Source organism: Equus asinus, chromosome 6, assembly GCF_041296235.1.
Source record: "Equus asinus isolate D_3611 breed Donkey chromosome 6, EquAss-T2T_v2, whole genome shotgun sequence".
NCBI lineage: Eukaryota > Metazoa > Chordata > Mammalia > Perissodactyla > Equidae > Equus > Equus asinus.
The window spans coordinates 86,159,742-86,184,443 of NC_091795.1; the positions used below are offsets into that span (position 1 = coordinate 86,159,742).

At 58.7% G+C, this 24,702-nt stretch overlaps 1 protein-coding gene across 3 annotated transcripts; it reads left to right on the forward strand.

Annotated features, from left to right (window-relative positions):
• Positions 1 to 422: 422 nt before the first annotated feature.
• Positions 423 to 24,247, forward strand: SDC1 (syndecan 1). 3 transcript variants are annotated; one of them, XM_014848038.3, is made up of 5 exons: positions 423 to 829; positions 19,916 to 19,997; positions 21,188 to 21,669; positions 22,486 to 22,621; positions 22,803 to 24,247. In XM_014848038.3, the coding sequence occupies exons 1-5, from the start codon at positions 764 to 766 to the stop codon at positions 22,970 to 22,972; spliced, it is 936 nt and encodes a 311-aa protein (XP_014703524.3). In that variant the 5' UTR covers positions 423 to 763; the 3' UTR covers positions 22,973 to 24,247. The 3 variants fall into 3 exon arrangements, with proteins under 3 accessions (XP_014703524.3, XP_044627923.2, XP_070368660.1); XM_044771988.2 differs by lacking the exon at positions 423 to 829 and adding an exon at positions 6,097 to 6,236; XM_070512559.1 differs by lacking the exon at positions 423 to 829 and adding an exon at positions 10,261 to 10,485.
• The last annotated feature ends 455 nt before the right edge of the window (positions 24,248 to 24,702 follow it).

Genomic DNA, 24,702 nt, shown 5'->3' on the forward strand with positions numbered 1-24,702 from the left:
AGAGGAAAGACGAGGGAGGGATCCACCAGTTTAAAGCCCCATCACCTCTGGGCCCCATAGAGCCCCAGAAAGTGGTCCCTCCCGCCGGGATCTGGGAGTCCAACGCACCTGGAGAGCGCTCTGTGTCTACGCCCAGAGGGCGCTGCAGACTGGCGGCCACAGTCAAGGACCAGTTACTACCCTTCCCGCCCCTCTCCCGGACCGAGCCTCAATACCCTGGGCCGGGAAGGGAGCGGGTCCGCCCGGGCCGCCACCACCCGGGAGCAGGGGAGCCGAAACACTGGGAGCCAGCGCCTGCCGGGATCGACCACGGCTCCGGAGGAAGGCGAGGCTCCGGCTCGCGGGGCGGAGGCGGAGCTAGGGCGCCGGGGGTGGGGCGTTCCGAGGGGGCCGGGCCGGGTGGCTCAGGGGGCGGGGTCCTAGGGGGGTGGGGACTGGGGCTGGCCCAGAGACCTGGTGAGCTGGGGGTGGGGGGCTAGTTTTTGCAACGGCTTAGGGCCTGTGGGTTTATTATAAGGCGGAGCTCGGCGGGAGAGGTGCGGGCGGGAGCCGAGGCAGCCGGAGAGGACTCCAGCAGTAGAGAGCGGACTGCAGCCGGCCACCCCGTAGCCCTCGCCTAGGACAGCCGCGCGCTGGGCATCGCCCGAGGGATCCGCGCGTAGCGCAACCGGCCGAGCCGACCCGGAGCCCCGCACAGTCCGCGCAGCGCCGCGCAGCCCCGACCCGCGCAGCCCGCCGCGCTCCCGCCGCCGGTCCGGGCAGCATGAGGCGCGCGGCGCTCTGGCTCTGGCTCTGCGCGTTGGCGCTGCGCCTGCAGCCGGCCCTCCCGGTGAGTGCAGCCCGGGGCCGGCCGGGAGGCGGCGGGAAGCCGGGGCTTGCAGACCCGCCGGTGCCGGCGGCGGCACGTGGAGGGGGAGGGGAAACGGGGACTTCCCTTCTTCCCGCGCTAGCCCAGCGGGCCTGGAGACCGCGAGCCCCGAAATCAGGACTCCCGCCCCTATTGTCTCCGCCGTCGGTGGGCGCCGCGCGGGTTCCGTCGTTCCCGGCCGGGGACTGGGGCGCCCTGGGGAGCGGAGCCTGCTCCGGGGCCCTGCGTTCAATTATGAAAAACGGCTCCACGTTCATCCGAGCCCGCCAGCCTGCGGCGGCGCCCGGGGTCGCCGGCTCCCACCCAGTCACCCCGGGCACCACGGCCGCCGAGCCCCCCGCCGGTGACCCGGGAGGATGCAGTGACCGCGGCCACAACGCCCCGCCCGCAGACCCTAATTCAAACCAGACTGCCGAGCTCGGGCGCCCGGCCCCTTCGGCGGAGACAAGTTTGGGCGCAGCGGAGCCGGCGCGGGAGCGGGCAGGAGCGTTTGCCAAGGAGCCGCAGCCAGGGCTAGGGCTAGGGCTGCGCGGGGGACGCGGGCGGGCGGGCGGAGGTGGGGTCCTCGGCCTTCGGTTGGCTGCCCTAGGGGAGCCGGGCCGAGCTGGCACCAGGAGGTTCCGGGAAGTTGGCCCCAGAACGCTAGAGACCTGCAGGAACCCAACTTCTGGGCTGCTGAAGTTGTGCTGCCCGCGGAGGGGCGCGTGCCCGTGCTGGGCACCGCCGGGGCGGGCCGGCGGCTTCCACGCGAGGGGACCCCGGAGTGGCTCTTCCCCTCCCCCGACCCGGCTTTGTGCTGGAGCCGCGCGGAGGGAAGGCGGGTCCCTTGGCCCGCCCAGTGGAGCTGGGGGAAAAGAGGGACAAACGTGGAGCTCGAGGCTGGAGCGAGGCCTTTGGGTAGGACTCCAGCATCCACCTTTGGCTAGGGGTGGGACTCCTCTAAAGAGAGACCTGGCCGACAAGAGCATCCCGAGGGTCCCCAGAAAGTGATCTCCCGCCCCAGCCGCCGTCCCCTAGCCCGCCTTCCCCAATGGGGGCGCTTTGTTCTTGGCCCCTGTAACCCTTTCCTGGGAACCGCCCCGCAGCGCCGGGCCTGACGTGGGCTGGGACCTGGGTGGCCGCCAGGTGTCAGCGCTGGCCATCCGGTGCCCATGTCCACCCCCACCCGCCACACCCGGTGCTAGAGTCCCGGGGTCCTCCCCGCGGGCCGGATCGGCCATCCGGCCATCCCCCGGGATGCAGAGGGGAGGTGCAGAGCGAGGGGCTCTTCCCCTTCCGGAAGTGGCCGTCTCTCGCCACCACATCTCGAGGGCTCCACTTCCCTAGCTCTGGCAAAGCGAGGCACGTGGGCAGGGAAGGAGCGCAAGCCGAGGGGGAGGAGGTACCTCCCTGTGGCATTTGGACGAGGCTTAGCAATGTCAACCCTCTGTAAGCGGGTCCCTCTAGAATAGTAGTAGGTACCAGTAATTGAGAACTTCGAGGTATGTTACAGGTCTGCCGCAGGTGAAGTGTTTTCCAGGCTGATCTGTGAGGTGCTCTGCCTGCTTTCTAGGTGACTGTTGTGCTTGGAAGCATTTTGAAGTCCAGGAGAGGGTCCCTGAGCCCTCTTGAATTGCTGAGCTGGAATGTGGAGGCGGGGTGCGTATCTCCAGGGCGGACGTGGGGAAAGATGGGATTTCTGAGCTGGGTCGCCAGTACACTCCTGGCTTTCAGGTCCAAGAAGCTGGCGTCTGGCTCCTCCTCAGCTCTTTCAGGCTATGGCTTCTGTGGTACTCAGACTGTGCCTTGAACGTGGTTAATACCCTGGAGAAGGCAGTGGAGCTGCTTGGCTTACCTGGCTGCTCCACTCTCTCCAGGCCCAAGACAGGGCCTCAGCAGTAGTCCACCTGTTTCTAGCCAGAACTGGGAGGAGTGGTGGTGGTGGTTCCCCTCCCCGCTGTGGGTGAGGCTGGCATTCCTGTGAGCTGGGATCCCAGAGCCCCCGTTGATACCGGGGAGGCAGATGGGATTTGGGATTCTCTGTGGCCACGTCTCCCAGAGTTTTCTGTGTGCTGGGGAGGGGCAGATGCTGCAGTATATGGCATTTTTTCTCGCCTAGAAACTTTGGCACATTATGGAGACAGAAGGCCAAGGAGACAGTTGAGTCTCAAGGGGGAAAGGAGGGAGAGAGGGAGGGAAGCTTATTAGAGTGGATGGTGGGAGGGCTTCCTAGAGGGGGTGGTTGAGTCGAGCCCAAAAGCGCTAAGCTTCGGAATCAGACTCTGGCTTGGAGCTTACGTTTTCTTTTTTCTTTTATAAAGTCTCTGTAAACTTTTATAAAGTTTCACTTCTCTTTCCGAGCTCTGTCCTCTCCCTCTTACTGTTGGTGTCCCAGAGGCCTCCTCTACCCTCTTCCTAAAAGAAATAAGTTTGCCTAAATGGGAGAAGGTGTCCACAGGTTACAGATCTGGCCCTCTCCCACAGATCACTTTGGCCCCACTGGGAAGCAGGTCAGAAGCCCCCCGGGGACCATGAGGTAGGCCATAATCCTGGGCGCCTAACTTTGAATGGGCAAGGGAAGCCTGCTGGGGCAGAGGTGGCTCAAAACCACTCCCAAGAGACGAGAACAAGTTTGTCTGAAAGGGTTTTTGTGTGTGCGTGTATTTCCCTTGGTCTTTTGTTTCTGTCATGTAAGAAAAATGGCTTGTTCTGGAAAGCTATTTGCTGTTTTCCTCTCTTTCTCTCTTCTCTTTCTTGAAAGGCATAAAATCCCTTTTTGCCTTAATTATGGGGGCTAGTAGAGACATTTCCCAAGGGCCTGGCAGATGGGGGTTGGGGAGGCACTAACTGCCTGGCCTGGGCTCAGAGCCTCCTAGAGGTGATGTCACTCCTGGCTTCAGCTCCACAGGGAGGGTGGAGCCAGCGTAAGGCTCTACCTGTGGCTCATGGTGAGTCCAGTAAAATCTCATTAACCCAGATTGGTGAGGAGAGGGATAAGAAAGGAGAGGAGCCTGGAAAGAATTAATGAGAAGCTTAAATTTTGGAGTCTTTTGTAGAGGAATGTTTTTTTTACTGCAGCAGAATTCTGAATTCTCTTGGGAATGAGGGATCCTTGGTATCCAGGTTTTTTCCGTGACCTAAGAATCAATATTACTCTCAAAAGTATTCTTATTTTGGGCAGGATTCTCTGAAATGTTTGCTCCCCTTCCTTTATTAACAAAAGAATACAGAGCATACTCTCCGGCGCCGGGTTCTCATTGTTGTCACTGTCACTGTGTTAGGTTATGGCATGTCTCCTGGCTTTACCCAGCTCCGAAGAGCACTTTGCCCCGGTGCCTCAGGTGGCTACATTTTGAAATCTCATTTGCTCTTTTCCGTCTTCCATCCTGTCCGATAGCAGCCAAAAGAGGCATGTGTGTGCCTAAGTGTAGCAAGCAGCTTTTCAGTTGAGTTCTAATTTGCGCTTCTCTCGAGCAGCGCTAAGAAACGAATCAGATCCTTTAGAATTATTTCTAAGACAAGAGTTTTCAGCTCTGAGTAAGGGTCTCACCTGTGAGTCATGTTCATGGTCTATGATATGTGCATCTGGTGCCTTCATGGACCAGCTGGGACCCCTGCAGTATCCCTGCTTAGTACCTAGAATGACAGAGAGGCTGTCAAGGGAGGTGCTTACGGGCTCCCTCGGTAAACAGATGTGAATGACCTCTGGGAGGAAGCACCTGTTGACCCCATGTTCCGAGTTTCTCCACCTGACTTGAGATGTAAGTGACTTGCCGGTCATGGGTGGCCTGGACCTAGCGAGGCTAACTCACTATAAATCCTGACTGGCAAGGGTGTGCGTTCTTAGCTTGGCTCCTGTCTCCGTCTCTCCACCATGCCATATTTGGATTTAGTGTCCCCGCCTTAGCGCATCCCTACCGCCTGGCAGGCTAGAAACAGCTTTGGGTTAGGGAGAGCCCCAGAATCGAGGCTCGGCTCTGCCACTAATTAACCACGTCATCTCGGGTGAGTCACTTCACTTCCAAGTCTTGATGTCCTGTGCAAAGCGGACATCATACCTGTTCTCCCTGTCCTCATTGTGTCATTTGCATGTTCATTTCATAATGAACGCGTGAAAGTGTTTGGTAATGAAAGCGCCAGAGGAAAGTTAGCTGTCGATATAATTAGGGTCACCTGACACTGAACGCCTACTATCAAGTGCTCAGTGCTTTCCCTACATTCTTATTTAATCGTTACCCCAAATCGTTACAGTGTGAGTCGTTGTTCCCATTTTGTGGATGAAGCCTGTAGAAGTGAGCCCCTCCAAGGGGCCATCGTGGTAGAACCAGGATTACTATGTATGTGTGTACACATGTGTATGGCATGAATAAGTCGATGGACTGTCCAGTCAGCCCCATGAAACCTAGCCTATGGGGCTGGCTGAACTCTGCAAAGCCCCAGTAGGTATTTGCTGTTCCATTCCGGAGAACCACGGGTGTGTATATTTTGGATGGAGGGGGCATTGGGCTGGGCTGAGCTGGCCTGAACAGTGCCTTTTGGCAAACTCTGAGCATTGGCAGCGTCCTGAGCTTGGGTTGGTGTCACCTGATGGTTGCTTAGGGACAGACAAGAACCCTAAGGATGCCCAGGAAGCCTAGGTCAGGAAACGCTGGGATGCACAAGGGCAGGGTGGGGAGTGTGCACCCAGGGCTGGTACCCATGCGAAGACCAACTTCCTTGGCTTGGTGCCAAGTGGCCTGACCTCCCCCTCTGCATTGGGGAGGGGCATACTTTCCCCCATATTGGTCCCCCAGGGCAGCGGCCAGCCTGCACTGACTTTCATCTTGGGCACTGGGGGGACATTTGTGGAATTAGTATATCCTTTTTTAAGCCAGGGAGGCGAGCGCCGTGGCACAGGTGGGGTTACCAGAAGCCAGGACTCCTGGCTCCAGTGCCAAGTCCCACCCGCGGGCCCCTCCACCGCCAGGTCCCGCTGCGGGAGCAGCCACATGAGGAAGTGGTAGTTAAATGATTTCTAGTTCCAGAACCCTGATAGTTTTATAGAACAAACTATTTCCTGATTTCCTCCTTCTTTTCAACAACCAATTTTGGAGTCTTGGGTTGAAAGCCCCCCCTTAAGGGCCTGCCTAAGTGTGTCTAGAGAGGAGGAATGGGATTAAGGGAGTCTGTGGAAAGAGGGCTTTCGGCGCCAGGCTCCCACACCCTGGAACAGGTTCAGCACGGTGTCATTTCCCTCTCAGCTGTTCCAACAGAGGTTGGGCTTTCGATGGGAGCTGCTTTCTGGAACTTCCCTCCGGGCGGCCATGAGGGCCCTGACGGGCCGAGGGAGGGCATGCACGCCTATCCTCCCTCAACGCAAGGAGGTGTGTTGGGGGCGCAGGCCACGGAGGTGAGGCCACGGAGGCAAGACCCTGCGCTCAGGGTCACTTCAGCAACTATGCAACTTCCAGCTCCAGGTGGACCTGGGAAGGCCCTTCCACGGTCCCCCTGGAAGGCCTAGCTTTATCTGCGTGATGGTACCTTCTGCCTGTCCTCCGGAGACTTAGACTGGGTGGGGAGTTGGCACTGGAAGGTCCCCAGCATTCCCAAGCCCGGGATAGGGGCCCCTAGTCAGCTCCCCTGTGCTTGGTGCTGGGGCCCCAGAGGAGGGGGTGGTGTGGGGTGGCGGGGGAGGAAGGTCTAAGCTTCCTCTGGATCCTGTCCTGCTGCCTGTCATGCGGGCAGGGATAGGGAGCCGGGGAGCCTGGGAGGGCCTGCCAGTGTGGGGAGGCAAGCTTACAGGGGAGGGCAGTGCAGTGGGCAGACTCAGGGCCTGGGGCCATTGGTCGGGAGAGGGGAAGCCTGGTGGCTAGACCTGCTCCTGGACTCAGTCATCTGCCCAGTGATGTTTCCTGTTGACTTGTGAACTGGGAGGATTCCAGATGCGTCCCCTTCTGCTTCTGGAGCCCCTTGAGGGGCTCTATCCTCTGGGCGTTTATGGCTCTGTGGGCCGCCTAGTTATCTGTAGAGGCAGCTCCCCCTCTGGCCTTCAGCCCTGGGAAAAACTCCTCTTCCCCGTGACTCACCTGAGGGTTGCAGCCCCACGAGAGGCCGTGTGAGCATGTGTGTGTGAGCGTGTGTACCCGTATGTGGGTATGTGTGTACACACACACACACAGGTGTGGGGTGGTGGGCCACAGCATGGGTTGCAGCTATGGCTGGGCTTTGCCTGGGGGGTCGTGACTCGATTTCCCCATTGGGCTTTCCTGCTGGTTAGATTGCAGTCTGAGTTTTTGGGGAAACCTGGTCACCACCTGTCTGCAACTTCCTTCTCAGAAACCAGGAAGCTGTCTTCCTCTTTCCCTCCCTTTCTGGCAGTCTCTTCCCTTTTTACCTGTAGCTCTGACACACCTCTGTCCCTGGCTTTAGAAGTCTGTGGAAGTTATTCCTGCAGAGAAGGGCAACCAGGACACCTGTCCTTCCTAGTCCCAGTTTAGCCCCCGACTGTGTGGCTTGGGCAGGTCATTGCCCCTCTGTGCCTCAGTTCCCCCATCTGCTCAAGGGCTCCTTTGCCTTCTTCAGCTGTGACAGCCATGTGGTTGCAGAGAGACCTTGTCCTGGGGAGGGTGGAGGTGGCATTGGGGGACTTGGCAGGGGCTCAGGGTCCCCCACCATTATTCCTCTGGGGACTCGAGGGAACACCAGCTGCCTGAGGGGTCATCTGTGGAGGTGGAGGTCAGGGCAGGCTGCTTGGAGGAGGTGGACTGAGAGCTCCGTGTGGGAACCAGAGGTGGATCTCCTGGGAAAGGTCAGGCTGGGGGTGGGGGCGAGGTGGTGTTCTCTGCACACACCCAGGCATCCTGGCCACCTGCCCCAGGTCCTCTCATCACAGGAACGGAAGCCGTGTCGGGCAGGTTGGGGCAGTGGGGAAGGCGGGCATGTTTATCACTCCACTCGTCAGCTGAGTCACGGTGCCAAGCCCACGGATCCTCCCCCGAGACTCACCCAACCAGCCTTGACCGTGAGCCCACTGTGTGCCAGGCATGGGGTGGGTGAGTACAGTGAGGCAGACTAGGGCTTGGGGGCCTGGCTTCCAGCCCTGGCCCTCCTCTTTACTGCTGAGTGACTGTGCATGGGCCTCTCTTGGCCTCAGTGAGTCCATCTGTGAAATGGGGGGAGGGGGCTGAGAGGCTGACAGGAGGTCATACACAGAGGTATATGTGACCTCTGGTGGCCATGTCACAGGACTGGTGGGCATCTGAGTGGATCCTGCCCCTGATCCTGCCCCAGGAGAGTTCTGCCTCAAGCACTGGGGGGTCATGAGCCCTACCTGGTTGGATGGGATCTGCAGCCCAGAGCCTGGGCGCCTGCCGTGTGCACAGCCCTGTGCAGGGGCACATGCAGGAAAGGGTAGGTGGCCTTCACTGGAACCAGACAGGAAGGTTGGTTGGTCTGTGCAGACAGGCCAGAGGGACAGTGATATCTGAAGGTTGTGCAGACTGAGAAGGTTTGTCCCACAATATAGCAGTTTCAAGTCGGGAGCTCAGGCTGTAAGGCAGGACATTTTCTGGCCATGGGAATTGTTAAGGAAGCAGGTCCCCATGATGAGGCACTAGGAGTGACAGAGGCCACCAGTTCTGCTCTGGGACCACTCTTGGACACCATTGATCTCCAAAGGTGTCAGGAGAACTGTCCCGCCACAATGACGTTGACTCGATTCATAACCTCCCCCTTGGGGCTCCCGGGCATGTCCTTTGGCCAGAGTGGCCCTCGTCGGGTGCCTTCTGCCCCCTCAGGAGGCTGAGAAGACAGGATTCGAGGACCTGGCCCAGGGAGGGAGGGACGTGGAGAGGTGGGAGGGAAATTTTAGAGGGCTGAGGTGCACTCGTCGTCCCCCCCAGTACACGTGCCAGGCACCACGAGGACTTGAGGACTTGGCCTGCTCTTCCTGTGCCTCTGGCCCTGTGCTGGCCGCTGCTGCCCGGGGCCTCGCCCGACCTGGGTGGGGACTTGACTGTGACAGCCCCATGGCAGGAGCACAGCACTGGCTCTTCTCTCCGGTATCTTCTCAGCATCCCTGCTGCCCAGGAAACTCTCCGGGCCCTGGGGGTCCCATCTCTGGGGAGTGTCCCGGACGGATATTCGGTCAGGTTTGGGCTCGCAGGGCCCCAGGCTGCAGGTGCTTTGGGAGTCTCTGAGACTGTCATCGAGGCTGACGTCCCTCCAGCTTCTCCCGGGGGGAACCGCTGCGCTGTGGTGTTGCTGTCCCTGGTGACTGCATCCCCTCAGGGTGGGGCTTGGGGAGGGTCTGGGCAGCAAGACCTCCAGGCTGGCCAGGGCCTGCGAGCTGTGGCCAGGCTAGGAGAGTGGGCCCGCTTGGGCTGAGTGAGGTCCTCAGGCTCTGCCCCCACCTCCCCTCTCTGCCCGTCTCAGGCAACTCCTGACCCGGGGCCTCTGTGGGGGACAGGGGCCTGGGGGATGACCACAGGGGCAGAAGTTTCCCTGGGGCAGACTCAAGCCAGAAAGCCAGGCCCGAGGTCTCCGTGGGTCAGTCTGAAGCAGTGGCTGAGGCATCCTGGGATCTGAGAATTGTGCAAAAAGCAGAGAGCCCCCGAGCTCACCCCCTCCTCTCCACCCCCCTGTGGAATAGGATCATTCTTCTAGACATCCATCTAGGGGCTGGGTGGGCTTTTGGTGGGCACCCTACTCCTCCTCTCCTCCCAGTGTAACGGCAGCAGCCTGAGCCTGAATGCCTGGGTCTGCCTGCCTTTGGGGTGGCTTCCAGGCCCAGCCTGGGGTCCTGAAGCCTTGGGGCTGGGCAGGCAAGGTGGGACCCAGACCTGGCTGGTTAGTCTGCCTTGGTTAGTTCCCCCTCAGGCTGGAGCACAGAGGTGTTGTGTGGGGGCTGGAAAGAGCACAGGATAGGGAGTCTGAACGACCCAGATCTTATCCAGCCTCTATCACTTCCTCCCTCTGTAATCTCAGGTACGTTTCTTCACCTACGTGTCGGCTCAGTTTCCTCGTCTGTAAAGTGGGGTTTTTCATATGCTGCCTCAGAGAGCTTTTGAAAAGAGCCAATGAAATAAAATATGTGGCATGATTGGGAGCCCTCTCCTTGCCTGGAGCTTAGAGTAGCAAGTCTGAGAGAGCTTTGGGGCTCATTGTACTTGGGGAGACCCCTGGGGAGAGCCCCCGGAGGCTGTGGCTGAGGAAGGGGTGCAGCCTGACCCTGCCTGGGTGTGTAGTCCCTCTTTGTGAATGGCCGGCTGGTCTTAGCCCGGTGTGCTGCCGTAACACGGTCTGCAAACATGGCTTTTGCCCCTTCTCAGAAATAAATGAGCCTTCACTGGCAGGCCAGACTTTGCTCTCCTCCTCCTGAGCCACTGCCAGGGGCTGCCTCCTGACCCAAGGAGGAGTGGGCTGGGCTGGCAGGCGGTGGGAGGAGGCCCATGAACCCAGGTACCAGGGCACCTCAGTGGGGGCTCAGGCCAGGCAAGCAGGGCCCCTGGCTGTGGGGAATAGTGGCCTATGCCCAGAAATGCAGATTGGAGGTTGCCCCAGAGAGGGAGCTGGGCCAGGCGGCCCCGCCCGTAGGTCCTCTTCCCTCTGTACTTGCTGTGTGCCGCCTCCATGGAAATGATGGCTGTTTTCCTTCTGAGGTAAGAGAGCCAGCCCTGTGGTCTTCACTATGAGTCTTCCTTGTGGCGGGTGGGTAACAGCATGCCTGCTGGGGCAAGACTGCCTGGCCTTAAACCCTCTCTAGCGCTTCAGTGGCTGTGTCCCTGGGACAAGTGACTTGTCCCCTTTGCTTCAATTTCCTCATCCGTAAGATGGGTATGGTACCAGAATCTAAGGTTACTGTGAAGATTACGTTAATTCAGGTAAAGAGCTTAGACTAGTACTTGGTACGTAGTGCTCAATAAAGTAGCTGTGATTACTGTTTTTTTCCCAAGGCCTAATTCAGGTATTTCTATTTTTCAAGTGATTCCCAGCTCAGGGCGATCCTTAGGTTCTTCCTTCCATTGCCACAACTGTCCCTGAGCCCTGGGTGAGGTGGTATGGTGATTTCCCCTTTCTGGGGTAATGCCGAGCTCCTAAGACTGGGGCTGCATCCGTATCCCCCTTTCAGCCATCTTAGTGCCTACTGTGTGCAGATGCTGCTAGGGCCTGGGAGCTCAGTGCTGGGCGTTGGAGGCCGTGTGAACCTCCCGGCCATTGAGACGTCCCCTGGAGGAGGGCAGGCTGACAGTGAAGGGGCCTGGCTGCTTTGGTCCCGTTTAGGCTGGGGCCCCACCAGCAATCCAGGGAGTGAGTCCAGCCTCCTGAGACCCAGGCTTCACAGAAAATTCTGCCCTCTATCACTCAGGCCAGAAAGTACCAGCTCCACTGTGCCCTAGCACCCCCATGGGACACTTTCAGGGACATTCTGCCCTTCCCGTGTCTCTGTCTGGGCTTCCAGCAGCTTCAGTGCCTAGTCGGTCTGAATTGTGCTTTATCCCTGAGGTAGGTTCCCAGGCTAGCCCCTTATTCTCCTGTACGTGGGAAGAGGACTCATGAACATCTGGCTCAAAATCGGAGCAAAGGGAATTTAGTCTTTCTTTCCTGGGTGCAGGGTTGGCTGATGACCACATTTTGAAACAAGTTATAAAATTTGCTCTTGGCATCTTCTAGCCTCCCTTTTGTAATCCTTTCCTGTCTTCCATAGTTCCTACCCATCCCCAGTGCCCCAGCCCAGAATTAGCCTCTCCCCCATATGGAGCTGATTTTCACTCTGGTGTGAGTGACTAGCCTCCCAGAAGCGTTTTCCTTTTCAAGGGATACCCTGAAATCGCAGGGACGCTGATGGGAGAGATTTGGGTAATAAAGTGACCCCCCTCCCTCCATATGCACACAACTGGAGCCCTGGCTGGCTGCAGGTATCTTAAAGCCACAAGTTTCTGCCTCTTGAGGCCACTTTACTTAGCCAGAGCAGGGAGAGGATGTCTCTAGAAGCCCATGTGCCAGAGGTGTCAGGCCCCTACGCCAGTGGAGTTGGGGACTAATCACCCAGAGAGAGTTCAAGGGGCCCTCGTTGGGAGCTGACGGGGATCCTGCACGGAGCTTCCGGCCTTAGCTGTCTCCTCAGGACAGCCAGGGCTGGAGGGACAAGGCTCTGGAGGCCTTGGCTGCCCCCTCTGTCCCTCTCTGTGGGTTGCCAGTTGCCATCCCCAGAGTCACCTTGATTTGGGACATCGTCCACACCCTGACTAGGCCATAGCACTCCTTGGGAAGTCACGGTGATCAGACCCTGCCCCCCCCACCCCCCACCTTGTTGCCATCTTGGGTCCTCCCCGTGCTGAGTCCCAGGTTCATGGTGCGTCACCCCTTAGGTGGGCAGCCTGCTGTGGCTGCTGCATCTGGCTGCCCCTCGAGAGCAGGCCTTGATTCCCCAGGCACAGACTTGGAACGAGGAGCCCCCTTGCCACTACTCGGCCAAGCCCTTGTTGTACAGATGGGCAACCTGAGGCAGAGCCTTTTCCAAGGTCACCCACTAGGTTGGGAAAGAGCCCAGGCTATAACCAGGCTTTCCCGAGAGCGGCTCTGGTCACTTTCCCCTGGCCACCCCTTGTCTGGCTCCCAGGCAGCACCAGGCGCGGGGGCTGGCTGGGCGGCCTTGCTCAACGCCCAGGTGGAATCCTGCCCTGCCTGGCCCGGGTTCTAGCAGGTGGAGAAAGTGGAGGAACTGGTCTTCCAGCCCCGCGGCCCCACACCCAGCCCCACACCCAGACGTCAGCTGGGCCTGTTCGCAGACAAGTCCTGGCAGGCGGGCTGCGAGGCAGGCGCCGGCTCTGTGGAGGGCTGGGTATGAGGTGCTGGGGGCATTGATCGCAGCTGGCGCTGGCTACCAGGATCCTCCATTCTCCCCTCCTTCAACACAGCCTGGCCCTGGGGGTCTTCCAAGGGGAAGCATGGGGCAGGGGGAGGGCTCTGTGACCTTGACCTCAGGTTTCCCGCCTGTAAAGCCCTGGCATTTAGGGCCATGGGAAAGGCTACTGCATAGGGGTCTCCAAAGCCAGGTGCCATCTACCCTGGAATGCCCTGGAGCAGTGAGATCTGTTTCCCAGTGGCAGTGTGGGAACAGCTGAATGGATCTGTGTGTGTATGTGGGGGTGGAGGTGCACGCCCACGAGGTCCCCTGAAAGCGCTCCTCCCAGGGGAAGTGCTGACAGGGGTGGGGCCTTATTGGGGCCCTCAAGGATGGACATTCTCAGGATGGAGGGAGAAGAAGCCCCCTCTCCGCCTACCTGCCCGGTCACAGCCCCTCCCGCCCTGGGCCGTCCCCCGGTAGCCCTCTCTGCAGGTCCCAGCTTGACTTGGTTGGTGGAGACACTGAGCAGATAAATCACTGTGCCTGTCAGGCCGGAAATGCTGGTACTGCCCCCAGGCTCCGGTGGGGCTCCTCCCTCCTGGGAGCCTCTTCAGTGAGGGAGAGATTTCAGGGTCTTGAGGCCAAAGCGAGGAGGTCTGTGCTGCCTCAGTGGCCTAAGCGTGTCTCCCTGGCAGCTCCCAAGTTAGGAAAGAAGGCTTTGGAGAGGAAGTGATTTGTCTCCTACCATTGCAACATCCTGGGGCAGGAGGGAGCCCAGTGTCTTCCTGGGCCCTGCTCCTGCTCCTCCCACCCACCCAGCATGGCTGGCTGTGGCCAATTTATCACTCACACACCACCCTGCCTCACTGATAAGGAATCGGGGCTACTGCTCCCAGATCCCAGTCTGGCCTGTCAGAGCCCCAAGGGAGTTTAGGGTTTCTTAACTAAGCCCCTCTGTTGTCCAGGTGGGAACAGATGCAGAGAGAGGCAGACAGCTGCCCAGGTCACCCTGCTAGGGAGCATTAGAGCTGGCCCTCACCCTGGGTCAGCCAGCCGGGACCGGTCTCTTTCTCCCTTGACATCTCTGGTTCTGATCCTTTCCCTGAGATCCTTGATCCAAGATGCTTTGAGTTTGACCCACCTGGCCCCTCTGGTCCGTGCTCAGGCCATGTTAGCCAGAGCTAAAGGCAGATGACCCTCGACACAAGGGATGGCAGAGTCACAAAGCCCACTGCTTCAGGGCACCAGGTGGGCCACAGGAGTGGAGCTGGGTGTTTGGCAACATTCTCTTCCCCTGCCACACCCCGGGCAGGCAGGTACCCCTGGAAGATGGCACCAAGGCTCTGCAGCCCCTGCTGCCCTCCCCGGCCCGTCGGCCTCACCTGGGGATCCACCCGGGCTTCTTAGCATCAGCAGCTCTCTCCTGTTCGCGTCTGTTGGTTTCAGCCAGGTCACTGCATCGGGCCAGCCGCTGGATGGGAAGACCGCTCCTGGAGTGCCAAGGAGGTCCTCAGCCCTGGCAGGACAGAGGCTCAGCCCAGCTTCAGGGAAACACGGCTCTTGCTTTTCTTTGCTTCCTTTTTCTTGCACTGCTGGGTATCGGGTGCCTCTCGAAGTTCAGCGGTTCCCCCGGCTCCACAGTGAGGCCTGTTCCACAGACTGGGCAGGTACTGTCGTATACTGTCTGCAGAGGTCACTTTGATCACTTTGCCCCTAGAGCTTGTTTACGGGGCTCTGTTGCTATTTGATGCCTCTTCTTTGAATACTGGACTCAGTCAAGGGACCTGAATGGGGGGTCTCTACTCTCCACTCCTCCCCAGTGTCCAGCCCCTTGGCTACCCTGGGCAGGCCTTTTCCTGTCCAGACTATTATTCTCCAAGAGCAGTCTACAGACCGCATACAGGAGCTGGGAGCTTGTTCAACTTGCAGAGTCCTGGGCCTTTGCCCCAGGCCCCTTGAGTCAGCGTCAGGGATGGAGCTCAGAAGACTTCATCTCGATCAGGCTCCTTGTGATTCTTAGGGACGCCCAAGAAGAGAGCCCCTGGCCTGGACACAGATGACGGTTTGGATGTCACCTTTGACCAGTCTGGCATCTTGATGCTCAGGTGTGGGGTGAAGGCTGGAGTTCTGTAGCTCAGACACCTCCACCCCCAAGAGTTGTGAATTCTGGGGGAGGGGAACCAGCCTGTGACCCTTAGATCCATGGATCTCGCCAAGGAACTGAGGGGGGTAAAATTTTCTAAAAGACCCTGGATCTCTTTTTAAGCCTTCTGAGGACACCTCCTGTCACACAGGATCTCGATGGGCATTGATCCTGCGTGACTATGGGGAACGCCTGCTGGTGACCCCACAGCCAGGGCTCCTGCAACAAGTTGGGGCCCCCTCCTCATCAGCCCCAGAGCCAGCACCAAGGCTGGCTGCCTTTGTTCAGGGGCAGTCTTTACCCTTGGCTTCCTGCATGACTAGTGGGCTTGTGGAGTCAGTGTCTCGGCCCTTACTGGAGCAGCCGGCGCTTCTGTCACCACACTGGGGCGGTTACGACCAACAGAGGCCTAAACCTCCCTTTACCAGTTGACACTGCAAAGGCTGCCCCACCATGGATGCCCTCAGCGCTGCCAAAGTTAGTGACTCAGGGCTGAGTGTGGTCTTATCCTCTTTGGGGTCTGCCTGGGGGCCTCAAGGCTCCACCCTAGTGTCCACCATAGGGTGCCCCTCTGTGGCCCAGTCTCCGCAGCTCTTCCTTCCAGAAGCCTCCTGGAGTGGGTGCGTGGCTGTTTGCCCTGGGACCTCACCAGGGCGAGGACAGACCATTTCTTACCCTCTTTTCTCCTCAAAGCCCCTGAATGATAGTCCCCCAAGTTTTGACACTGAGGGCCCTGTGAAATATCAAAGTCTGTGACCTCCTTACACAGTATTGTGCTTTTAGCATGTTTTGGTTAAAAAAGCAACACGATTCTTTGAACTCAGTAATGCTTTTTAAAGGATCTGTGTTTTATCCGTTACTCAAGTCAAGCAGCAGGTGCCACGTGTGAGTGGCTCAGGGTGTCGGGGGTTGGAAACCTCGTCTTCACGCCTGGTGCCTGTGGGTTGATGCAGTGGGCGGTGCAGGCCGGGAACCTCTCTGGTCAGCCCGGAGTTGGAAGTCCCTGGGTCCCCCATCTTCACTTGAACTCAGATGCTCACTGGTGTCCTGACTTGTGACCCTGCCAAGGAGCTTTCACACCCAAGGTGTCTTGGAGGAATGCTGCGGCACAGCCCCAGGCCCGCTCGGCTGGCCAGGGCGAGGGCTCTGCTTGCACAGAGGTTCCTGAAGAGGGTGGCCCTTGTTATGGCCCGTGCAGGATGCAAGCTGGTGGGACTTGGCTTGAAGCCGCCTTCTTGAAGCTTCTCTGCCAGCCCTCTGCCCACAGACTCCAGACCTGCTCTTGGGAATGGCTGGCAGCAGCATGGTGAAGACTTTAGCCCCTGGTAGCCCTGACCTTGTGCTTGTCCGTGCCATCCTCTCTGCACCTCTCAAGTGCAGTGCGGGCGGGCACCTCGGTCCCTCGGCCACTGGGGCAGGGGTCGGGAATTCTTACTTGATGACTCTCATCCCCTGGCTCCTGGAACCTGCAGTCGTCGGGGGGAGCTTTAGGCAAGTTTCCCTTAAAACAGACGGGCCAGCCAGGGAAGACGGTCCTTCCGGGCTGGGGAGGGACAGATGGCAGGTGAGGAGAGCAAGCACTGCCGGAAGTCTGCAGACACTGCCACTGCCTGGGGGCCTTGCGAAGTCCCTCATCCTCTCGGAGGCTGGGTTCCTTATCTGTGGGAGATGCTATCCCAGCCCTGCCTGCCTCAAGTCAAGGGGGAATGGTGGAAAGGGTTTCTAAGGTCAGAGAAGATCTCCCTCCTTTCACCGCTCTTTCCTGCCACGCCAGAGCCCCGACTCAGGTCCCCTCTCTCGGTCCTTCCACACAGCCCCCCGTGACCAGGAGACTGGTGTGGTAGAGATGGAGATGGGTTGAGTGTTCTTTATCTTCCCTCTTCCCCAGCCTCCATGTGTCTGCAGCACGACCCCCAAACCCACTGGAGCCAAACCTGGCTTGACCTTTGAGGCGCTGGGCTTCCAGGGGTCTGCGCTGCGGGTGGGGAGGGAGCAAATTGGCCTTTGCTTTGAGCAAACTGACCGTGTGGAAGTTTAGACCTGACTTAGCGCAAGGGTTTTGTTGTATGAAAAGCTGATTTTTCTGGGACTTGCAGAGGTCAAGTGCCCCCACTAAAGGTGTGGGCTGGGTTGTCTTGCCCTTCCAAGGCAGCTTGAGGTGGTGGTGTCCCCGAGCAGCCCTGAGCCATGGCCAAGCCGTCTTGGAAGGACCCAGGTGGGAGGCAAGGCTGAGGAGAGCCCACGTGAGGCCTTGGAGGCAGCTGGCCACAGGCTCTCAGCACAGCCGGGCTGCGGAGTGAAACCAAAATCTCACCCAAAACCCCAGAGTCAGCGGCACCTGCTGATCCAAGTTCACTCAGCAGTTTCTGCCAGTGTCCTCCCCAGGGAGCTGAGGCTGTCACGAAGGTTCAAGCTGGACGAGATTCAAGAGGTCACTACAGGCCCTCCCCTAGGTAGAGACCCAGCCCTGAGAGGGGAGAGGCTGCCCTGAGGCCTGGGAGCTGGTTTCAGTGGAGAAAGCATTTGCTTAAGAGCTTGTTGTGTGAATAAGATCACAGAGGGATAAGCCAGCAGAGAGGAGGAAACAAATTGATTTTAGGGACTGGACAGATCGAAAGTCTGATCTAGTCGTGAGAGAGGCCATGCTCTTGGGAATCTGCTAACCTGCTGGGGCTTCTCTGTGTAGGCGAGAGGCTGGGCCTCCCTGGGTCTTGGGCAGGGCCTCCAGGGCTGACAGGGTCCCCAGTGCACTGAGTTTTCTGCAGGCCTTAGTTCCCTCATCAGTGAAATAGGGCTGACCCGATGACTCTGGTTTCTGCAGCTGAGGCTGGTCTGGTTGGAGCCCTGATGGCTGCTCCAGGGCGAGCTGTCTTTCCAGGGGAGAGTCGGTGCATGGAAAAGATGCTCAGCCCCTAGGGCCTCCCCGGGCAGGAGCGGTTGGGCGAGGGTGAGGCGGGGTCTCAATGACTGTGTGTTGGGGGTCGCTTGGATGCTTGTCCTCACCAAGCCTGCTGCCCTGTCAGGAGCATTCTGCCATGGGCCTGGGATGGGAGTATGTGGCCATGCGGGTACCCACGCTGCTCCTGCCTAGTACACAGTATTCTTTTGCTATTAAAGGGGGACAGGGTCGGGGAGGGTAGGGACCGCTTTGGAGCTCTATGGAGGCAGGCCAGGTATTTGAAACACCACCTGGGACAGTATAGACAGGATGTGGCTCGGGGTGTGGGTAGAGGTTAGGGACTGACTGTTCATTGTAGATGGGCCGTGACGGCTCAGACAGGCCCTTCTGAGGCCCAAACCCTTTTCCTGGGGGTGAGAGAAGTACAGTTTGGGTTTTGTAGTTTCAAAGGAAGTGCAGCGGTATTTCTAGCCTTGTGGCTTCTACACGTGTCTGAAGCTTCTCTCTGACCTGGGCCCTGAGGAGCCCCCACCTGGTCCAGCTCTGCGCCAGGCAGCCTCAGGAGCCAAAGGTCTTGTCTGTCCCTCCCTGCTCTGCTCCACTCAAGAGCCAAGGCCCTGTGGCCTGTGGCCCGGACCTGGCAAGGCCTCTGGGCCTGAGGAGGCCCCGCTCCCTGGAGCCCAGCCTTGGGCGGGGCCTGCATAGAGCGTCTGTGAACCCGCTCCTTCTTGCCCCCTCTCCTGAAACCCTCCCCGCCTGTATCCCACCTCTTCACAGACAGGCCCCAGAACCTCTTCCCCGTGCTGAGCGTTCGAGCAGCTGCTGCCGTTGGTGGGGCGCTCACTGCGTGCCAGGCTCTGTTGGGTTCTTTAAGGGCATAACCTCATTGAGTTTTGGCAACAATCCTGGAATGTAGGTGTTATTATTGCCCCACTTTACGGATGGGGAGACTGAGGCCGTAAGAGGTTTAGTGATGTCCCCAAGGCCATTCAGCTAGTAAGTGGCAGAGGTCAGGATATCTCTAAAGCCATGTGCCCCGAACAGTGTGTTCTGCTTCATTCATTCATTCATTCTTTATTCTGACCCCTGACACTGGGGCCCTATCGAGATGGACTGGGTCACAGGGTCATTTTGGTTAGTCTCCTTGCTGGACAGGACACTCCCACCCCTCCTGCCACCTGGCTGCTGGGTCCTCCCTCCCCACCCGCTGTCCTGGAGCCAGTGTTGGGGTCAGGGGTGGTCCCTCCTTCCCCCGGGGCTTCTGCTCAGGCCTGCTGGCTGTGTGTAGTGTGTCCCGCCTCCTCCCGGCCCCAGTCCCCGGCTCTGCCGCTGGCACAGCCGCGCCTCGGGAATGTGTCTGCACTCTGCGCTGGCAGCTTCTCGGGGCTGGACCAGGCAGGCAGCATTCCTAGGGTGGCTGTTGGCAAACAGGGCCCGTTCCAGGCCTACAGCCCATTCGTTGATGCCTCCTTAGTGCAGGTCCTCTTCTAGATCAGCCTCATCCGTCCCCAGCCTGATGGGTGCCCCGTCCTTCCTTCCCCAAGTGGGCCTGGACCCAGTCCTTCCTGTGGCTAAGAAAACAGACTGGCTGTGGGAGGGAGCATCATGGCCAGGCCAGGGGCTGTCCTGTGTGGGCAGACCTGCCTCAACACAGACAACTCACCCCGGCCCCCTCCCCACATGGGGCCCTTGCTGTCCACACCCTGGTGCCCAGCATGCCTGGAGGCTGCCTCTCTGGAGCCAGCTCATTGTGGGATTGTTCCTGGGGCTCTTGAAAGCTCCTCAGTGGGGCAGAGTTGGCCATCTTGGACCCTGAAGCTCCCTGGCCAGTGGCCCCCACGACCTGATTTCTCAATGTGGGGTGGACTGATGGGGGCCACAGCCTGTGTTCCCAGTGATGGTGTCTTCTGTCTGCTCCCCTGTGAGGTCTGGGGCTCCGTCACCCATCTGAGTTTCTTGGGGTGCCCCTTCTTGTGTGTTTCTGCACCCCCAGCACCTAGCACTGAGTTGTGTTGTCACAGCCTTAGGGAATGTGTGGGAGGACTGCCCAGAGCTGAGGGTCCTGGAGCTGCATATGAGGGCCTCCTTCCTGTGCTGAGTGAGCGTAGGGGGAGTGTACTCAGCTGGCTAGGATGGGGACCCTGGAATAGCAGGGCTCAGCTGAGGCTCCACTCATACCCTTTTCTGATCCTTTTCCAGCAAACTGTGGCCACAAATGTGCCCCCTGAAGATCAGGACGGCTCTGGGGATGACTCTGACAACTTCTCTGGCTCAGGTGCAGGTGAGCTGGCAGCAGGCTGTGGGTTGGGGGCCGTGGTCCCACAGCTCCCCCACTGGGCCCAAAGGGTGATGTTGGGGAAGGAAACGGGGTCCACACCGCAAGAAGAAAATGTGTTTGGGTGGAGGCATGAGTGTTCTGGGTCCCAGGAGCCCCGGGGGCCACCTGCTACAGACAGACTTGGGCTCATATTCTCCTCTTTAACTCCCTGGGCAACCTTTGGAAGGTGGTTTGACTTCTCCAAGCCTCTGTTTCCTCATCTATAAAATGGGAATAATATCTTGACTTCATAAGGCTGTTGGAAGCTGTAAGGCAGCACAGAGCCTGGTGGGGTGTAGATCTGCGATAAATGTTCCCTTGTCTGCACTATGGCCCCTTTCCCTGGGGGAGCGGAATCCCTGAGCTGGAAGTGGTCAGGGAGGCGTCCCAGAAGAGGTGCTCTTGAGCTGGACCTCAGAAGAGGGCCGAGGGGCTGGCTCAGTGGCTCAGCGGTTAAGTGCACACGCTCCGCTCAGCGGCCCAGGGTTCGCTGGTTCGGATCCTGGGTGCGGACATGGCACCGCTTCGCAGGCCATGCTGTGGTAGGCATCCCACATATAAAGTAGAGGAAGATGAGCACGGATGTTAGCTCAGGGCCAGTCTTCCTCAGCAAAAAGAGGAGGATTGGCAGCAGATGTTAGCTCAGAGCTGATCTTCCTCAAAAAGAGGGCCGAGGCCATCATGGGGAAAGTGGCCTAGGCTGGGAGCTGGGAGGTAGGGCACAGGCCTCTGTTCTTGGGAGCCTAGGCCTTTCTGAGGGGAGGGCAAGTAGAGTAGAGAGGGGGCCAGAGAGGTGTGTGTCCTGGGGATGAGGCCCCTGAGGATGCTCCCACCCAGGGAGTGGGCGTCAGAAGTCAGAGGGAAAGTTCCTTCTCAGATGAACGTGGTGTCTAATGGCTCCAGAGACCAGGCTGTCCCCGGGTGCTTGCAGCAGGAAAGGGCAGCTCTCCTTGTCCATTTTCCAAAGTCGAGTTTACCCTCAGCTGCTTCTACTCCAGGGGACACAGCTTCTCATGAAAGGAAGGGTTTGCTCTACTGGCCTGGGAGTCAGAGCTGCAGGTCCTTGCCCAGCCCTTCTTCACAGCCTGAGCTTGGCTGGTCTAGATGTTCTGGGGCCTCTCGCACCCCAGCTGCCTCTGCTTCTGGCCCTGCAGGTGCCCTGCAAGATCTCACCTTGTCAAAGCAGACCCATGCTGTCCAGAAGGACGTGGGTGTCCTGACGGCCATCCCCACAGCTCCAGAGCCCACCAGCACAGATACCATCGCCGCCTCTACCTCCATCGTGCCAGCCAGAGCGGCGCCTGAGGAGGGAGCGGTGGTGTACCTGTCAGGGGTGGAGCCTGGCTTTACCACCCAGGAGAAGGAGACCATCCACCCACCCAGTGAGACCACCCTGCACCCAACCACCCACCGGGCATCGACGGCAAGGGCCACCACAGCCCAGGGGCCTGGCACACTCCATCCACACAGGGCCGTGCAGCCTGACCACCACAAGACCTCTGTTCCCGTAGTACCTGACCAGCTGCTTGACCCTCACCCTCCCAGCGTGGCAGATGGAGGTCCTTCTGCCACCGAGAAGGCTGCTGAGGATGGAGCCTCCACCCAGCTTCCAGCAGGAGAGGGCTCTGGCGAGCAGGTGAGTGTCTGCCCACTGGAGTCCTCTGTATTTCCTGGGACGTGGGGTGGCCGGATGGGGTGGCTCCTAGTGCCCGGCAGAGCACAGTGCGTCAGGGTGAGATGATCTGGTCCCTCTGGCACACCCAGCCCCCTGTGAGCATGTCATATTCCCCACCGTGAAGACAGTCTCATGAGGTTCCCACTTTCCTCTGCCCCCAGGGCCCAGCCTAGGGTGGGACAGACTGAACATGAGACCAGAGCAGAAGAGTCCTTCAAGATGACTGAAGGGCCAGCCCAGTGGTCTAGTGGTTAAGTTTGGCATGCTGTGCTTCAGCGGCCGGGGTTCAGTTCCTGGGTGTGGACCTACACCCCTCATCTGTCAGTGGCCATGCTGTGGTAGTGGCCCACATACAAAAATAGGAAGATGGGCAGTGGATGTTAGCTCAAGGCAAATCTTCCTCCGCAAAAAAAAGAGCACTGAAAAGAAGGCTTTCCAAACTTAGACTTAAGCAAGGCGCCTGCTGCAAGTGTAAAAGTACTAACAAGTCTTATTTTTTATCTCATAGTGTCATCATATAGTGTCATTTTAGTCTATTTGTTTTCAGATGAAAACGTGCTTTATATCACTTGGTGGGATATCTCCACCACAGTCCAGCCAGGGCCCAGTGCGATGTGGCAAGAGGGGCCTGGCTTTGGGGTCCAGAGGTCCAGGTTTGGGTGTGTCTGAGCTGGTGGCAGCAGTGACCAGGGACTGCTTCTGGGTTTGGAAATCGAACTGGATGCTGCTGCTATCAGTGGCTTACCCCAGCCTGATCCTGTCTCTGCCCGCCCCTAGGACTTCACCTTTGACATGTCGGAGGAGAGCACAGCCGGGGCTGCAGTGGAACCTGACCAGCGGAAGGAGCCCCCAGTGGATCCTGAGGCTGCGGGGGCCTCACAGGGCCTCCTGGACAGGAAGGAAGTGCTGGGAGGTGAGTTTGCTCTCAGGTGGGTGGGGAAGGGGCAACTGCTGCTCTGGGGTGGGGGACTGTCGTTAGCCCTGGTGTGGGGCTGGCTACAGCCAAGGCCACCTCTGGGGCTGCCCGGTTGGGGAGGGACTGCTGCTCAGCCCCAGGAGCAGCTGAGCTGAGCCGGCCTGTCTGCCCACCCCAGGGGTCATTGCTGGAGGCCTCGTGGGGCTCATCTTCGCTGTGTGCCTGGTGGGTTTCATGCTGTACCGGATGAAGAAGAAAGATGAGGGCAGCTACTCCTTGGAGGAGCCGAAACAAGCCAACGGCGGGGCCTACCAGAAGCCCACCAAGCAAGAGGAGTTCTACGCCTGACGGGGGAGCACTTCTCCCCCTCTCCCTGCCACTCAGCTAGGCCCCCACTTGCCTCTTCCGTGAAGAACTGCAGGCACTGCCTCCCCTGCCGCCATGCCACCTCCCCAGCGCTCCCGGCCCCCCCAGCCAGCTCCCTGCCCGCCGAGTGCCGGGGCTCGCTGGGGGCTCTCCTCTGCTTCTCTCACTTCTGCCTGGAGACTTGGCACGAGGGCTTTCTCGTGTATGACCTTTCCACCACAGCCAGCACCTGGCATCTCACCATTCTGACTCAGTTTCTCCAAACAGGAGCAGACCCTCCCCAGGCCCAGCTCTGGAGAGAAAGGGGACCCCACTTCTTTGGACCTGGATGGCCCGCGTGTCTGGGAGATGCTCGGGCTGAGGGCTGAGGGCTGGCACATCTGTAGCACTTACTGGTAGAGACCAACAGTCTCGGGGGCGTTTACCGCTGAGTGGCAGGGAGAGGAGTTCCGGGCTCCGTCAGAGTTCACTTTGCTTTGTGGGGAAGTCTCGTTTAGATATCCACTTGTTTTTGCACATGTTTCCTCTAGTTTCTTTGTTCATAGCCCAGTAGACTTTGTTACTTCTGACGTAAGTTAAATTGATTTGGTTACCCCCCATCCTGCTTCCCTCATCTCTGGTCAGGAGACAGTGTCAGGGTTAAGAAGACTTTTTTTTTTTTTTTTAACTAGAAGAACCAAATCTGGAAGCCAACATATAGGCTGTTTGTGTGTTGTCTCTGAGTTCGTCGCTCAAGTATGCAACAGGGTATGGAATGTCTATCAGTTGGCCCCACTGGTGGGCTGGCCGATCCCGGCTGCCACGGGCAGTCACCTCTTTGAGTGATCACGCCCATGTCCACGAACTCAGGGCCACGGCGGTGGCCTGGGCTGCTGCGATCGATGTTGAGAAGCCCGTGTGAGAACTGAGTCCTGGTGCCTCAGGCTGGGGTACGAGGGGAGAGGACTATCGGGTGGGAGAGGTGGCAGGGCCCAGGGGATCTCCTGCAGCCTGGGCGCTTCCTTTGGCGCCACCTCTGGGCTATTGGACTCTTTCTCTTGGAAGGTGATGAGAGGGGTTTTGGGCACACCTGGCACTGAGCTGCTCCATGAAGAACCAGGTTCACCTGTGATTAGCTCCTGTGGCCCTGCCCTGGGCTGGAATCAGGAATGTTCCAAAGAGTGATAGTCTTTTGCTTTTGGCAAAACTCTACTTAATCCAATGGGTTTTTCCCTGTACAGTAGATTTTCCAAATGTAATAAACTTTAATATAAAGTAGTCGTGTGAACTCCACTCCCTTTTCTTCTCTCTGTGCTGGTTGTGTGGACGTGACCAGCCTTTTCTCGAAATACCAATGATATCGGGGAAACTTGGCTCAAAGCTCTGTGCCTTCCTCTTTCCCGTGGGGAGGGATTCTGGGGTCAGAGTCCCTCTGATTTGTTTTTTGTTGTCTTTGCTAAAATTGTGGCTTTTGGTAGGTTCAGCCAAGGTTATATAAGGCCTGATGTCAGTTTCTGTGTTGCCAAGCTCCAAGCACAGTCTCCTAAGTGGCTGAAGAAGCTGTGATGGCCCAGCACACCCTGACCTGAGGCCCGTGGCCCCTCGGAGACCTGGAGCCAAGGCCCCCCTCTCAGACCCCTTGCACAGTCCTCCTCTCACACCTCTGCTAGGCCCGGAGGCCCCGGCCCAGGGCTCCTGGGAGCTCCCGTGCTTGCTTATTTCATTTGACAACG